Genomic DNA, 17,394 nt, shown 5'->3' with positions numbered 1-17,394 from the left:
AGGGGGGTGAAAATGATAGGGATAAAAGAGGATGGTGGGGTGGGGGGTGAGAGAGGATGAGGAAAGGGCGCTCCGTTACCAAAACTTTTTATGAAACAGAATATGAAATGGTGCAAATTAGTGTTCAGTTGAAATTTTCAAAAAAAAAACTACGTAACGGTCAGATCATTTATAAGTAACATACCTTCCCACCGACGTTTCTTGAGCGCGTCGAACCTTTCACCAGTGTGTCCAGTATTTTTGGAGAAGCCATCTGGCAACCCTATATGTAGTAACAAAGGAGGGACAGGGAGTAGGGGGTATAATACATTTTATTGGACCAACTAGTAGTTATGTTACAAGCTGTCCAACCTCTCAGGGTTGGTCCTGATGAAGGACCCGGAGAGGTTGGACAGCCTGTAACATATCAACTACACTACTTGTTGGTCTAATAAAAGGCATCATACCCCCTACTCCCTCCTCATTTGTTACTACATGGAAGAAAGGACCAACAGCGACCCACACTTCTTTGCCTACGGACTCCATGGAAATTCAGCCAATGTTTGAAAAAGTGGAGCTTCCTGTAACTTTAAAACCTTTCAGTTGTCTCTGTTGTACAATGCATGTGATCTTCATGTAGATACCACTGACACTTTTCCAACCCAGCTTCAGATTCCGGCTGATATATACACTATAAAGCAAATGTCTATATCTCTTGAAATCACGCAGAGACTCACAGTCAAAAAGTTTTTTTCCTCTTAGATTTTCTATGCTGCACAGAATATCATTGATTACTCTGACAATGGGGCATTTATCTAAAATGTGTGCTGAAGCAAGGACTGATTGAGCCACCTGTGCTGAAGTAGGGATTTGCTGAAAACCTGACCTGTTGGGGGGGCTTGAGGCCTGGAATTGAGCATCCATGCGCTAACACCTCTGTATTCACATGTCACTTGTTATCTGTGAAATAAAGCATTCCTACTTTCCTTTTTCTTTTGTTTGGCTGATTTGGAGTTCTAAGAAATCATGGAAATTACTTCCTTTGCCAGTGATGTTTTCTGTATCTGGGAGACTACAGCCCGGCATAGCAGGGATTTTCCAGGGCTCAGATTCATTTCAAAGGCTTGTTTCCTTTCCGTTTTTTCGTTATTAGTCTTGCTCATTTCCTTGATTTGTGTGTATATATATATATATATTTATATATATATATTTCCACAGTTGTTGTGATCCTTTGGGGATTGTTTTATATTTATATCTGTTTAGTGTTTTCCATGTCCATTAATAAACATTTTTTCATTATTATTGTTGCTTGAGTGCTTTCAGTGGGACACTTTTCTTTCATATTATATATTCCTCAGGGAGAAGGTCCCATTCTGTAGGACCGAAACTTTGGGTTTCTGGATGTATTTTTGCTATCACTAATACACTTTGATTTTCAACATTGAGTGCTGTCTCTTGTTTACCAATCCTTGGAACGGTAACGTATAACTACATTCTCTATATGGGACGTGCACCTGTGGCTTACCAGCACCTATTGGAGTGCCAACTGCCTTATCTGACTATACATATATATATATACATATATATATATTCTGCTGTTGTCCTATACATTCGTTACGTGACAGTTTCTACTCTGTTGATAAAATGGGTAAGAAGAATGTTGATATCCTGAAAAAAGAAAGATTGAAGTCAGTGGCAAGAAGATACAAGTCACTAAGAGACTTTATATTCATTGCTGACCTCTCTGTAAATTATTTAGTAGTGCTTGAATGGGCAATCTGTACCATATGAGAAACCGTCTATTACCTTTGGCCAGAGCCACCGGGGGTCCGTCGCCATCACAACTCACAGTTGGGCAGGACAGCGCTTTACAATTTGCCGCTCCTGAACTTCGGGAGGCCGCCACTCCTAGTCCAGTGGCCGCCGCTTGACAGCGCGTGCGGCCGCTCTCTGCTCTGATGCGCCATTTTTAAATATTCCATGGGATAATCGGCCGTGGCCCACAGGTCCCATTCTGTATGAGAACATATAAAAGGAAGCAGGTACAGCATTGACTTGGACAATCCTGTGAAGATATGCACTCATGAATGCCCATCGCAAATATTTCTAACATCCATGTTATCATGGACTTCAATGGATTTCACGATCATTGATACTATACTTAATCGCTCAACGTACATTTTTCTTTGTTCAGTATTCCAATATCCTCTTTCAGATCAAAGGACAGTAGTAGTATGAACCACGGAAAAAATAGATATTGATAGCCATTGGATTAGCATCTGAGCTCCAGCTTTGATGCAGCCTGCTAACCATCAGTGGTGAGCTGTTAAATTCTGGAGACCAACTGACCGTATACTTCCTGACCAGATGAGTTTTGAAAAATCATAGCTGTAAATGACCTTGGAGGCAGAAAATGTGAAACTTAAAAATAATTAGTGTGAATGTTGAGATTGGCAGAGGAAAGTCTCTGCAATAATTTTTAATAGAAGCCTCAATGATACTGTAGGCCTAGCCATCGTTCCACTTGTTGACAAATATCCCATGTATTGGCTGGAAATGTATATTAAACCAGTACTTTGGTACTCCATTGCAGAATGAGGCTATGCGTATTGCCTGTATACTTATTATCTACCCTATTACATTCAAGTGACAAAATGGCATTTGTTGATAGGAAACATAATGTAATGCTTGAGTTTTTGCACTGAAGCTAAATTTCCCTACTGAATATATTTGGAATAACATTTTTTATTATATTCATTTTACAGATTCAAGAAAAGATGCAGGTTTCTAAGGCTGATTCCCCGGAGGGATACTATGAGGAGGCCGAACCATACGATGCTTCAATTAACGGTACACAGAGTTTTCACGCAGTGCCTGTAAGACTGGGAATGGCGCATACAAAACTATGGCTGAGCCTGTTGCGTGTCGTCAAAAAGTGGAGTGAATTTAATAAACCAGAGTTTGAGTGATTCATGACTTTCATTGTAATACGTTACCGTATTTATAAGGGTTGCAGATATAGGGAGACAGGTTTCCTCTTCGGGTACTCAATATGTTTTTCACATGGGGTATAGAGAGTCAGAACCGAAGACTTTCTCCATCCAGATTCCAGAGGGCCATATTCTCTAATTGGTGCTTTTCCCTAAGACCCGTTTCTGATGCGGAAAACACCTTACCGACCATTCTCCTTAATGGGTCATAAGGTTTCTTCCAGTGCCAGAATGTGTTTTGTGGAATAGGTTGGTAAATATGGCTCCATATGCTTGTGTTCAGACTCTCTGCAAATATTCTCTCTGACTTAGCAATTTTTTTTAAGAATGCCTAGAGAAACCAGCAAAATACTATGAGAAGAGCCAAGTAAAGGCGAGACTTGCTAACCAGTGATAGCTAAGCTTTAAGGTACATAGGAACCATTCAAATGAATAGAGCTGAAGATACAGATCTACTAAACAAACTTAATGAATGTGACAACTGGTAAAATATTTGTAACACAAGCTCCTCTTGCAGATCAGTGGTTCACCTTTCTTTATCGGCACAAGTGATGTCAACACAAGATAAATATATTCAGAAATGTTAAAATATCATGTGGGAAAGGAGAGCAGCAGATAGAATATGCACCAGGCCTTAAATAAATATAATAATGTATATAAACAGAGGGGTTGTGTGTTTCATTATGTACTGTATGATGCGCTGCATAACAATGCATTCTTGGCCTGGCAGCAGAGGAGTTAATATATTACTAATATATTGTTTGCTGGTGTCCGGTAACATTGAGCTTCTGGTAGAAAATACTGTACATTTACAGTGCTTTGGCTGTATACTGTACTATACAATATGCATCTGTAGAGTATGCAGTAGATCTGTTTATGTGACTACATATCATGATAGATACAAAGGCAAAAGGTGAGAAGAGAACGGTTTACAAATGTTAATTGCATGCTGGACATTTTGGAAGATCATTATTTCAATGTGCCTTTGAAACCATGTTGAATATTGATATATTATGTGCATTATTTCTCACAGTTCAGACATTTGAATAGACGTGAAAGAAAAGCCACAGCAAAAATCTGCATTAAAAATAGATTAGCTACTTACCAGAAATATTCCGTGGTAAACAGGAAAGAGACAGGATATCTAATGGCTATATTCTCCATATTATAGACGTGACCACTACTTCATTAACAGAATTCTCGGTAGACTTTAAAGTTATGTTAAAATATCCAATATTCAACAGAATAAAAAAATCTCAAAACCAAACATAACACTCCTTTTATCTTTAAAGCTGCAGTTCAGTCAATATCCTGCATGTGTGTTTTTTTTAATAAATCAGTTCTGTAGTAAGAAAAAATACTTTTAGCATTTTCTGTTTTTAAAAAAACAAATTTGAAAGACCAATTTTCTTGTATTCTATTTTAACAGCCATTTGCTAAGGCACTGCCCCTTCATGTCCTGTCACAAGCTCTGGCACACCCCTTTGTCAGCCCTGCCCTCCCTCTAGCACATGTCAGTGCAGGAGTGCTCATGAATATTCATGAGCTTCCACTGACAGACAAGCAGAATATAAACAGATCCCTTCACTAATTATGTCACCAAATTTCGACCTATCAATACATGGAGAACGAACTGACTGGCAGCTATACAGTTCTTTAGGTAATTAGAGATTGCACACATAAAACTATTGAAGTAAAAAAATAAATTAAAAAAAAAAAAAAAAAAGACTGAACTGCAGCTTTAAACATATTCCAAATAGTTAAACTTCACTGAAACAACAGGACCTTTTTCTCTACTGTTTGGTCCCCAAATGAGTATTAATGTAGTTCTGTAAATGCCCATATAGAGGTGTGAGTGGGTAACACGCATATGCTGCAGGCTTCTCTTTCAGTGTACGGTTCTTTCATCTTCTAAGGGCAGACTGGTTCAAATAAAATGCTTCAGTGCCGTAACTGGACTTCCTATTCCTCATTTTCCTTCACCACTTTCCCTTTCTATTTACTGAGTTGTTACTTTTATTGAACGTTCTGATTCTCGTCATTGCTGAGGCACTTTTCTTTTTCAAAGTTTTAGCATCCTGTGTCTTTCTTTTTGTGGCCTATTATTGTGTCCTAAGAGAGAAAACAGCTACCAACTCTTGACAAAAAGCTATAAATACAATGTTACTGTATGTGTACAAAGTGCTACAGAACAATGGTTTACTCGAGGCCAGTGGTTTTCAACCTATTTTTGGTTAGGGAACCACAGAATTCGATTGTGAAATTCTGGGGAACCCCAACCTTCGTCCCCAGTCTCTTGCCCCTCCCTCTCTCTCTTGCCCCCCCCCCCCCCCCTCACTCTCTCCCTTACGCTCCCTCTTCCCCACACTTCCCCCCCTCTTCTATACACACCCACACACTCTTTCTCCCTCTCATTTACACCCACGCACAGTCTTTAAGGGAGCTGACGGCGCTGCCACCTAATCCTTCCTCTCCCTCCTGTCAGACAGAAGTTGATGCGACTTCCGGAGCAGGGAGAGGAAGGATAGCAGTGACCGGACGGCTGCTGCTGAGCTCGGGGGCCGCCCGGTCACTGCTATGTGGGGTGCTGCCGCGCTACCGGGCCTGGGACAACTGGCAGAGTGGTCCCAGCTCTCCCCCCCATGGCGGCCACGGAACCCCGGTTGAAAATCACTGCTCTAGGCAGCATTACATTTGTATTCATCCTTCTTGACTGCCTAACAGGTCAGCAGCACTTTTATTCTTTGTAGTCTTCTCATTTAATTGACTCTTACCATTGGATTGGTGCACTGTAATTCTCTTATTTTCTCTGTCATCCTGTCCATTGTTCCTTGTTCTCTCCCTCTCTCTCATTGCACAGGGTATGTAAGTAGTTTTGCCGACACTGGATTCCAAGTTGGTGTACACGTTTCCGAGGGAGAAATTTATGCCACAATAACCATGGGTACCATATTTTCTCAGCCTGAATAATTACATTGCTGTTCATTGTGGCATGAAAAAAGCATTTGAAGCCAATAAACTATCTTCAGTTGCATGACCTATTAGTAGGGTTGTAGCAGGTAGTGCAGCATTTTGCATGGCTACAATAGAGCTAGAGGAACCCAATACTTGGGTATCTAATGGACATGATTCATGAAACTGAGTGCATTAAGCTTTTGAGTTTAAGGAATTCCATAAGTACGACATAAGCATATTTCACATTTTTGCCAATTAACCGATTTGAGATAATGGAATCTAACGAACCTATAAATGACAAAACTGGTGTGTTTGAGATTATTCTGTATTCCCCCTAAAGTTGGAATGAATGGAACATTCTATGGGTTGTTTAGTGTTGGGGAGGTGTCCACTTGACTGAGCACTGATTGAGCCACCTGTGCCGAAGCAGGGATATCCTGAAAACCTGACCTGTTGGTACCTGACCTGTTGGTAGCTCTTTAGGACTGGAGTTGGACACTCCTGATTTAGAGCACTCAGACACTCCGTCGTCATCTGACAAGGCCACATAGTTCTGACAGACTTTTTCCTGGTTACTAAGTCTGACTCCGAAAGTTTAAGAAACAATTTAGTCTCCATGACCCGCAGGTTAAATGAACATTTAATTTCATAAAGCGGTGCTCGATGCATGTAGAGCTTTTATCAGTTTTTCTCAAAATCCACTCAAAATGCAAGACATTTGGGAATCCTTTCTCTGCCAGAGGGTCCCATGAAACATCACCCCTCTAGCAGTGAGGGTTAAAGCAGCAATCCTACCTACAATATGTATTATTTATTTGTTTTTACAGTATTCATACTGGGGGTCCTCCAGAGCTAAACCACATTATTCTTTAGCTTTAGATCTTCCAGTTGCCGAGATCTGTACTGGTTTTGTTAGCTGTATTCTCTGCTTCTGGAGTTCAATATGGCCGCCAAATTTTGCGTTTCCCATGGGCCAATAGGAAGCTACATCATCATAGTTTGTGAGCTCCTACTGGATGGTGTTTAAGTGCCCTGAGGAAACACCAGCTTAGCGTCATCTCTCTGGAAGTTAAATAACATGATTTCGCCTGGGAGGCTCCCTGGTTCTATTCCTGCTAAATAAAAGCTAAATGTTATTCTGGCAGGATTGCTGCTTTAATCAAGGATTTTATGAGTCTTGTTACAAAATTACCCACAAGAGAGACACTGTATCTTTTGTTATTCCACAGATAACTACGTTTTTCCAAGCTGCTGTCCTAGATTTCCATTTCACTGCCCCCCAAAAAGGAAAATTATCCATATTCCAAGACACTAAAAGAAACAATTCCCTAGTAAAGGTCACCCTCAATCTCAACACTGTCTACCAATTGTGCTGGTCCTTCTTATCTTTTTCCAAGCTATGCAGCAGACCAAGGGCGGTGCAGATAAACACACATTCCACTGATTTCAATGACTTACCACAATAACATGCTAAATTGTCAAAACAAAAAACATGCTGTTAAATGGCACGTTGTTGGGGTTTTATAGTTATAATGGTACATTGCTTTTTGGAAGATTCTGTATGTAACGATGTATGTAATGATCCTTTCTCCCACTCCTTATTGAAGAAGTGGTTTAAGATATTAATTACATTTAATCAAGTACTGAAGGAAAGTAGGGATTGGAGAAAACGTCCCACATGTATAAACTATGGAGGCCATTAAACATCACTGTCCATTCTTAGCAAGAGAGCTTTATATGCAATGAAAATTGAAATGCACTTAGAATGCAGGCATGAACTGCTTAGTACTTTGCAACCCCTTATTAAGTCAAAATAGGCAAATGCCATGTGTTAAATAATAGCACTACTGATAATGTAGGGTTGATAGGAAAGCCCCAAACTGACATTCTGCAATCCCAACTCAGCTGTATCTTGCAGTGTGCTGCCCTTCAAACCACACTGTGGTTGTTCTCTTGGTATTAACTAAATACATCCTTTGTTTTTGACACACTGCCATATTAATGAGAATTTAAGTGCTGTTGCTGTAGAGCAGGCCTGCACAACTCCAGTCCTCGAGGGCCGCAAACAGGCCAGGTTTTCAGGATATCCCTACTTCAGCACAGCTGGCTCAATTAGTGGCTCAGTCATACTGAGGGATATCCTGAAAACCTGGCCTGTTTGCGGCCCTCGAGGACTGGAGTTGTGCAGGCCTGCTGTAGAGCATGCTCTGACTAACAGGGTCTGATCTCGTTACAGAGGATGGAGAGGCTGTCAGTAGCTCGTATGAATCCTACGATGAAGAGGAGACTAGCAAAGGGAAATCCACTGCACACCAGCACCAGTGGCCGTCCACCGAGGCTTCCATCGAGCTAATGAAAGACGCCCGCATCTGTGCCTTCCTCTGGAGGAAGAAATGGCTTGGTCAATGGGCAAAGCAGCTTTGTGTTATTAGGGACAGCAGACTGATGGTAAGAAGGGCTTGGGTTTGGTAGTTGGCAGTTTACCAAAATCATGTCAACACGTCTAATAAATGGACCTGCAAAATCACCAAAACTTTTATTTTTTAATTAGCTAGTACAGTACAGTACAATGCAATACAGTTTAATGTAGTATCCAACTTTGTCTTTTAATACTTGTTAATTTCCTCTACCAGTCGTATTATCAATAGTTTTGGTATAACTACAGAAAGTTATTGCATGGATAAGGACTGAGATTTAGGTGTCCACTCTAAAACAGCTCATACTATGTCACGTCTTCTGCTGCTTCCAGTGTTATAAGAGCTCCAAGGACCAGAATCCTCAGCTGGATATGAATCTGATTGGCTGCAGTGTTACACACAAAGAGAAGCAAATGAGGAAGAAAGAGCACAAACTGAAGATCACATTAACCAATGCAGATGTGATTGTGTTGGGCATGCAGAGCAAAGATCAGGCAGAGCAGTGGCTGAAGGTAAGACAATGTTTCACCTAGTAACTCTTTCTAAAAACATCAGTAACATTGGCTTTGTAAGAGATGACTTCATGTTCGTAACCCAACGTAAACACGTGTTGTACGTCGCGATGGAATGTATAAAAGGTTCAAACTCTCACCTGAGCAGACCAGGAAAGACCACACCCTAGAGCTTGTAGGTCTGTGTGCTAATTGGAAAGGGGAGGTTTAAAAGGCAGGCAGCAGATTCCTTCCTGGCTCTCAATCCGTGAGGGAACAGGCTGCAGAGAGCCTGTCAGGGGAGAGCCTGAACTCCCATTGAGATACCAGTGATTAAGGACTGTCCTGTTACTTTGCAGACTTATGCTGTTTACTTTAAAAACGATTCTGTTTTGTTACCTGATTACTGCAACCTGCAACCCCTAACATGGGGAATAAAGGACTTTCATTACAAGAAAGTGGTTTGTGAGCCACTTCCTGACCACATCTACAAGGCCACTCCGTCACATACGCATGTTCAGACCCCACTGGATTCAAATCACAAATGTTGTTTAGCAATAACTCCTCTTAGTATTATTGCTAAGGGGAACAAATCTAAGCATATAAAAAAATAAAAATTATGTAATCTAAGCATAAATGAATCCATACCATCATCATATGTATATCACTTAATCTCTCTTATATTTCACCATAACCCCACACAGTTCCACGTATCTCTAGATCAATGAGAGAAGTCCCACTAACAGAGTCTGTGTGGATTCAGCTGCCACGTTTTTCTACTTCAAAAGGAAAAAGAAATACACTGAAATTATAACTGTCTATCACTATCTTGCATTTGAGAACTATCGTGTTCAGCGCCTACATATCAAACTTTTATTGCTACTACACATTAAAATGAAGGTAAAAAAAAAAGTATCTCCCTGTAGTTACTCCTCGCACATCTCTGCTACATTTTGGCACCTATTATTGTGCTTACTGTGTAGCAGCTCTTGGCATTAGTTCTCTCTCTCTCTCAGATAAAGGGATCCAGGTCCAGCAGTGTTGGGTGTATACTGAGACCGCCAGCTCAAGGGTTTTACAGGGAAAACAGGCCTCAAGACTTGAATCAGCGACGGGCTTGTTCATAGATCCATAAATATTGATGGGCTTTGATTTGTGTAATTCTTTCCATCTCTCCCTGAAATAGCACAGCATGGGACAGGATAACCACTTCTCTCTCTCTATTCATTTCCCAGTCAGTGGGCATTGCACGGAAACATGCAGGAAGAGAAGGATGGAAAAGTTATTCACACAAGCTACCCAGCAAATCCTGCTTTCCTTGTATGGGGCCTATGCAGTAAGCGTTCCTAAGCCTCTTATCAAGCACTCATCGCCCAAAATGCCTACTGCTTATTCAGTAAGCGGTGATAAGTGGCTGATAAAAGACTGAATCGTCCCCAAAAAAATTGCTCATAAAAAATCACAGAGGCAGCGGTGATAAGCCACTTATCGCCGCTTTTCAGCATGTTCATAAACTCGCACAATTCTAGTAGCAGTGATTAGGCTCTGAACGCCTATCGCCTCTCTAGAATAGTGATTTTATCACAAAATCCTCATGCCAAAAAAAAGTTGGCGTGACGGTGTTGGAAACCTGCAGAGAAGCGGCGAGATGGGACATTTTTCCTGCATAGGATTGATGCCGGGAATCTCTGGAGCTGATATACATTAATATTAGCACCAGAGAACCCTGGCATGAACCCAATGCAATAAAAATGCATTTACAGTAAACTTCATTACCATAGCGGATAGCCTCAGGGACCCCCTACTTCCCGAGATACAGGCCCCGTTATGGGGTGCCGGTATCTCCTATGCATTTAAATGTCCGCGTCACGTGACTGTGGGAATAAAATGCATAGGAGATACCGGCACCCCATAACGGGGCCTGTATCTCGGGAAGCAGGGTGTTCCTGAGCCTGAAACCAATGCGGTTCAGCTCAGGAGACGCCCTGCTAATCTAAACTATTAACAAAATTAAAATTTATACTCAAATTTCAGGGCGAGATTTGCACAGGGATAGACAGCTCTAAGAGCAGCTCCCTCTGCAGCAGATTCAACTCGCCGGGTTAGGCCTTTTCAGAGGGTCGTTCATCAGATCACCAGCCAATCGTCCGTTTTGAGAATTTTGCTATGACAGGTAATCAAGGCTTTCTGAATACCATGATAGCAACGCTCATAAAAACGGTGATTTAAATGGCCCGGTGATTTTTTTTATGAACCTTTAGTGCATAGGCCCCTATATCAGGGGGTTCTGTTTTTAGTAGTGTCATGGGTTGTTTCTTTCTCCCCCTATCTCTGCTGGGCTGCCCTCAATCTCTTTTTACTTTAAATCAGTTGCAATGTTATATACTGGTGCAAAATATGATGTTACATGTTGAGAATCTGTATTGTAGCTGTCTAATATTGCACCTTCTGGCCCCCACTGCTCATATCTAACCATCCCAAACATCAATAGATAAACCAATACAAAGAGTTAAAATAATCCCGTATGTTAGAGAGAAATTAAGAACGGACATGCCCCCAAATATCCTACATGTGGAAAAATAAGACCTTACCAGTTTTCTTATAGTGATGTTGTATGGTCCCTGTACCCACTGCACCCAATCCCACATTAATAAACAACAGCTACTGTATGTCAGGGATATCCTGAAAACCTTACCTGTTGGGCAGAGGTCTCAAGGAGTGGAGTTGAGCCAAGTAATTTTCCACTGTAGAGATCTTTCTGCTGCACCTCTATTACACCTGTTGAGACCTATATTGTTGTCCCTTAGAGCTGCGGCGGATTGCAGTGATAGGCTGCTTTGTTCTTATATCATCAAAACACTGTCTTATACAAGAGCCCCCTCTTTACGTGGGAACTTTCTCTGACCCATCTTTTGAAGTAGGAAATAAAGAAGCCAATTTTATTCCAACAAAGAAGCTTTGAGAAAGGGGTCCCAATTTAATGAGGATTAATGGGAAATGGTTATAAAACAGAGCGACATTGAATGCCTGTGTAACAATATGTGGGAAAGTTTTATATTGAGACTTCAAAGATACACACGAAGAAGCTGGTGACTGTCCAGGGAAACCTGCTGACCCCAATAAAAAGTGCACAAACACAATACACAACGAGAGGGGTCAGTGTGTTAACACAAGTTGTGGAACATTAATAAGACCGACCAGACTTGTCTTTCTTTACTCTTGCAGCCTTTGTTAAGTCATTTCATAATGACCTCGCGATTTTATATACTTACCTGCAATATATTATGAAGACATAAATGTTTTAAAATATATATCTCAAATGGAAATATTACTTTGTGCTCATTTGCATGTCTTAGACAGACAGGTTTGCAGCCCCGCCTTTCACCATTATTACCCAGCATAGAGTGCATCCACTGCAGCAAGGGATTCTGGGAAGTGACATGCAAATGAGTACACTACCACCTTTTGCTTAAAAAAAAGAAGGATATATATATATATATAGATATAGAGAGATTATATATATATATATATATATATATATATATATATATATATATATATATATATATATATATATATATATATATATATATATATATATATACATATATCTCTATATCTATATCTATCCTTTTTTTTTAAGCAAAAGGTGGTAGTGTAGATATATATATCTCACCCGCCTCAATTTACATTAAGGCTTCTGTACTATCTAGACCACGGGTAGCCAACTCCAGTTCTCAAAAGCCACCAACAGGTCAGGTTTTCGGAATATCCCTGCTTCAGCACAGGTGGCTCAATCAGTGGCTCAGTCGAAGATTGAGCCACCTGTGCTGAAGCAGGGATATCCTGAAAACATGACCGGTTGGTGGCCCTTGAGGACTGGAGTTGGCCACCCCTGATCTAGACAGGGTGCTGTGTATTACAGGCTGTAGGAATACCATGCAACTTCTCCATTTAAACCTTTGCTAACCGGAAAGGCCCTGCAGAAAATGATAGCAACACATGTTAAAACTGGTATATAATGCCATCATTTGTACATTAAGTAACTCATCCTCTAATCCTGACTATATCTCCAAATAACCACCTCCAATTTCATTAAAATCGATGCAAAATATTCAATGAGTGGCAGGATTAGAGAGACATTTCTTAGTAACGGTCAATGTCACGTTTAGGTAAAAATGCCAAGTTCTCCTCGGTGCAAAAACACAGATTTTATCTAATACAAAAATTAGCATTTTTATTTAATCAAGCTGGTGGAATTTGGTGACTGAGGTTTGATCTATACCACCATTAACTCATACGCCCTGAAGTTTTAGACCTTGATATATACTGTATTGCTCCGGAACAGATACTTCTATGTAATATTTCAATGCTTATTTCTGAATTACCAGCCAATTATTCCATGCCTACTCATTTCGTGTATTCATCAGGTTATTCAGGATGTTAGTGGCCTGCAGCCAGAAGTGCTATGTGACAGTGCCCTCCTCGCTGTGGACAGTCAGCGCCAGAACCTTTGTAAGGTATTGTCAAGAATATGCTTCAAGAAACACAACCCAGTGCTTAGTGCCGGACATTTTTTCTGTCCAGGTGCACATAACAGTACTGGTGGGAATCTGTGCTTTTGAAACCTAATGTGTTAAATGTCTCTTCATGAGAATCATTTTATATTCAGATGTCTGAAGCTTCTTCTAGCCAAACACAAACTGTTAATATTGGAGACTTCAGATATTTGTAGCTGCTGGTTCTACCTTTTGTCCTTTAACCCACTCCAAAACACCAAAGGAAAAGGGTCTGGGAGAGTACAGATATAAAGCTTACCCCCGTTATAGCGCGGTCCTCGGGGGCCATCCGCGACCACTGCGTTATAAACGGGGTCGCGGAAAAAAATGGCCACCTAAAAAAAATTTTTTTTTTGTGGTGCTCCCGTGTCCGCTGGAGGGGGAAAGCTGAGAACTCTCCCAGCATTCCCAGACCTGGTGGGGCAGAGGCAACAGCACACAGCACTTACCCGGCATCTGTCAGCTCTTCTCCCTGTCTCTGCTTCCTGCTTCTGCTTCCGTCTTGCAAGAGCAAGCTCCCTTAAAGAGACAGTGTGTCTGTGTGTGTGTCTGTGTGTGTGTCTGTGTGTCTGTCTGTGTGTCTGTCTGTGTGTCTGTCTGTGTGTCTGTCTGTGTGTCTGTCTGTGTGTCTGTCTGTGTGTCTGTCTGTGTGTGTGTCTGTGTGTGTGTCTGTGTGTGTGTCTGTGTGTGTGTGTGTATTTGACTGTGTGAGACTGTGTGTGTGTGTGTGTGTGTGTGTGTGTGTGTGTGTGTGTGTGTGTGTGTGTGTGTGTGTGTGTGTGTGTGTGTGTGTGTGTGTGTGTGTGTGTGTGTGTGTGCAGTGTGCAGTGTGCTGTGAGTGTATGCAGTGTGCAGTGTGCTGTGAGTGTATGCTGTGTGTGCTGAGTGTGCGCTGTTAGTGTGTGATGTGTGTGCTGTGTGTGCTGTGTGTGTGTGCAGTGTGCTGTGACTGTGTGCAGTGTGCAGTGACTGTGTGCAGTGTGCAGTGACTGTGTGCAGTGTGCAGTGACTGTGTGCAGTGTGCTGTGAGTGTGTGCAGTGTGCAGTGAGTGTGTGCAGTGTGCTGTGAGTGTGTGCAGTGTGCTGTGGATGTGTGCAGTGTGCTGTGAGTGTGTGCAGTGTGCTGTGAGTGTGTGCAGTGTGCTGTGAGTGTGTGCAGTGTGCTGTGAGTGTGTGCAGTGTGCTGTGAGTGTGTGCAGTGTGCTGTGAGTGTTTGCAGTGTGCTGTGAGTGTTTGCAGTGTGCTGTGAGTGTGTGCAGTGTGCTGTGAGTGTGTGCAGTGTGCTGTGAGTGTGTGCTATGAGTGTATGCAGTGTGCTGTGCAGTGTTCAGTGTGCTGTGTGCGTCAGTGTGTGTGTGTGCAGTGTACTGTGTGTGTGTGTGTGTGTTTGTGCGCAGTGTGCTGTGAGTGTATGCAGTGTGCTGTGAATGTATGCAGTGTGCTGTGAATATGTGCTATGAGTGTATGCAGTGTGCTGTGCAGTGTGTGTGCAGTGTGCTGTGAGTGTATGCAATGTGCTGTGAGTGTGTGCTGTGAGTGTGTGCAGTGTGCTGTGAGTGTGTGCAGTGTGCTGTGAGTGTGTGCAGTGTGCTGTGAGTGTGTGCAGTGTGCTGTGAGTGTGTGCAGTGTGCTGTGAGTGTGTGCAGTGTTCTGTGAGTGTGTGCAGTGTGCTGTGAGTGTGTGCAGTGTGCTGTGAGTGTGTGCAGTGTGCTGTGAGTGTGCTGTGAGTATGTGCAGTGTGCTGTGAGTGTGTGCCGTGTGCTGTGAGTGTGTGCACTGTGCTGTGAGTGTGTGCAGTGTGCTGTGTGTGCAGTGTGCTGTGAATGTATGCAGTGTGCTGTGAGTGTGTGCTATGAGTGTGTGCTATGAGTGTATGCAGTGTGCTGTGCAGTGTGCTGTGTGCATCAGTGTGTGTGTGTGCAGTGTGCTGTGTGTGTGTGTGTTTGTGCGCAGTGTGCTGTGAGTGTATGCAGTGTGCTGTGAATGTATGCAGTGTGCTGTGAATATGTGCTATGAGTGTATGCAGTGTGCTGTGCAGTGTGTGTTCAGTGTGCTGTGTGTGTGCAGTGTGTGTGCAGTGTGCTGTGAGTGTATGCAATGTGCTGTGAGTGTGTGCAGTGTGCTGTGAGTGTGTTGTTAGTGTGTGCAGTGTGCTGTGAATGTATGCAGTGTGCAGTGAGTGCAAAAAAAAAACTTAATTTTTTTTTAAATTCGGGGTCCACGCTCAAACCGCTTTATAAGCGGATCCGCGTTATAGCGGATCGCGCTATAACGGAGTTGAGCTATACTGGGTATGATTATACATAAGGCAGTGCTGCATGATGGCGCTTCTCTGCCACACACATTTCCTGCTTCAATGCCTTAAACATTCCTGAGCAAGGGAATAAGGCAGAATTATCAATAAACCCATTGTATGGCAGGACGTATAATACGGAGCAGAACTATGCACAATATATAGAGCTTTGCACTCGTTTTCATTCCCAGAATGAGATATCAGACAGATGTTCTGCCGCATCAGAAAGTGGGAGCAGCACAGATGGACATCCGGAGACGCCCGAAATTAAAGAAGGTAAATGCTAATGAAGTGGTGAATATGTTGGTAATACATCTTGTATACATACATACATACATACATACATACATACATACATACAGGGCAAAGAAAGGTGGGTTGCCGTGTTGGTCCTTTCTTCTATGGTGTGACAAAGGAGGGAGAGGGAGTAGGGGGCTGGGGGTATGATACCTTTTATTGGACCAACAAGTAGTTGATATCTTACAAGCTTTCGAACCTCTCAGGGTCCTTCATCGGGTTTCACCCCTACCCTGAGAGGTTGGAAAGCCTATAGCATATAAATTACTTGTTGATCCAATAAAAGGTATCATACCCTACTCCTTTGCCTCCACATGTTAGTATACAGAAATACAATGAAGCATATAGTTCTTCCTATTTACAGAATGGTTGTCCAATGATTCATTGGTAATAGACCCAAAAATCATGGTCGATATACCAATAAAGCAAGTGGGGAAAAGGTCTGAAAGAACTTCTAAGATCATGTCGTAAGTCCCAACTCCAGACACAAAAACCATGCAAAAGAAGCATGAAAAAAAAGCAAGTAATCAAAGTCTAACGCATGTCAAAGCTTAATGAATACTACTATGGGGAAGCTTGACTGCTTTCTTTTTCAGGGGAATGTTGAGCTCACAAAAGACTTTTGTCTCACAAGTTTAGCCTCAGAGGGCCATTTAAAACAGGAGCAACAGGAAGGAAAACATTAAGACCCAGATACATTAGCTGAACTTTTTCCTTGAAACACAAAATTATTGAAGACAAAACCTTCCTGACCTCAGATTGGGTTATCCCTACAGTAATTAACGCATTATGCTCATTATTCCATGTTAAGAACCCATGCAGGTTTTTGTTACAGTATGTTTACACTCAGGGAGGGAACTTTTGGCACAAGTCTTTAATGCCACCTAGGGGAGAATCTGGTGATCACTTGAAATTGCATCTACAGTATTTATTTATTTATAAAATGTGTTACCAGGAAGTAATACATTGAGTTACCTCTCGTTTTCACGTATCTCCTGGGCATAGAGTTAAGATGACAAATAATACATGGTTACAAATACAGTTACATGAGTGAACAGGGTATGCATTATATACAAGACATTGCATGCACAGTTAGAGATAATATATCTATAGCCCAGAGAGTATACCATTAGCGGTGTGTTGCAGGCAGATTGGAGTTTAAGTAACTTGTGCCATGTTTAGGGGAGTTGAAGTAGGATTGTAAAGCACATTTTAAGGCCTATATACTATAGTGTACCAGGTTCAAAAGAAGCACCCTATTTTTCAATGAAAATAAATCCCATTTAAAGCACCTATTCAGTTTTTCCTTTAAGAAATCTGGTGCCATTTTTTTGACACATATTTTTCGCTTTTACTTTAGTACATAACCCCCTTTATGTACTCAATGTGTTGCATTTCTCTAAATGTAATTAG

General features: G+C 41.7%; 1 protein-coding gene across 5 annotated transcripts in view; it reads left to right on the top strand.

Annotated features, from left to right (window-relative positions):
- AFAP1L2 (actin filament associated protein 1 like 2) overlaps positions 1 to 17,394 on the top strand; it is a 113,545-nt gene that overhangs the window by 79,783 nt on the left and 16,368 nt on the right. For 3 of the 5 annotated variants that reach the window (XM_075611965.1, XM_075611968.1, XM_075611966.1), the window contains 6 exons: positions 2,745 to 2,829; positions 5,830 to 5,913; positions 8,161 to 8,372; positions 8,674 to 8,853; positions 13,263 to 13,352; positions 15,876 to 15,960. In XM_075611965.1, coding sequence (XP_075468080.1) covers positions 2,745 to 2,829; positions 5,830 to 5,913; positions 8,161 to 8,372; positions 8,674 to 8,853; positions 13,263 to 13,352; positions 15,876 to 15,960 — 736 coding nt within the window. The remainder of the gene's footprint in view (positions 1 to 2,744; positions 2,830 to 5,829; positions 5,914 to 8,160; positions 8,373 to 8,673; positions 8,854 to 13,262; positions 13,353 to 15,875; positions 15,961 to 17,394) is intronic. The other 2 variants (XM_075611967.1, XM_075611969.1) reach the window with 1 other exon arrangement.

Source organism: Ascaphus truei, chromosome 8, assembly GCF_040206685.1.
Source record: "Ascaphus truei isolate aAscTru1 chromosome 8, aAscTru1.hap1, whole genome shotgun sequence".
NCBI lineage: Eukaryota > Metazoa > Chordata > Amphibia > Anura > Ascaphidae > Ascaphus > Ascaphus truei.
The sequence above is the reverse complement of the archived record's forward strand: the minus strand, read 5'-3'. Positions and strand labels throughout refer to the sequence as shown.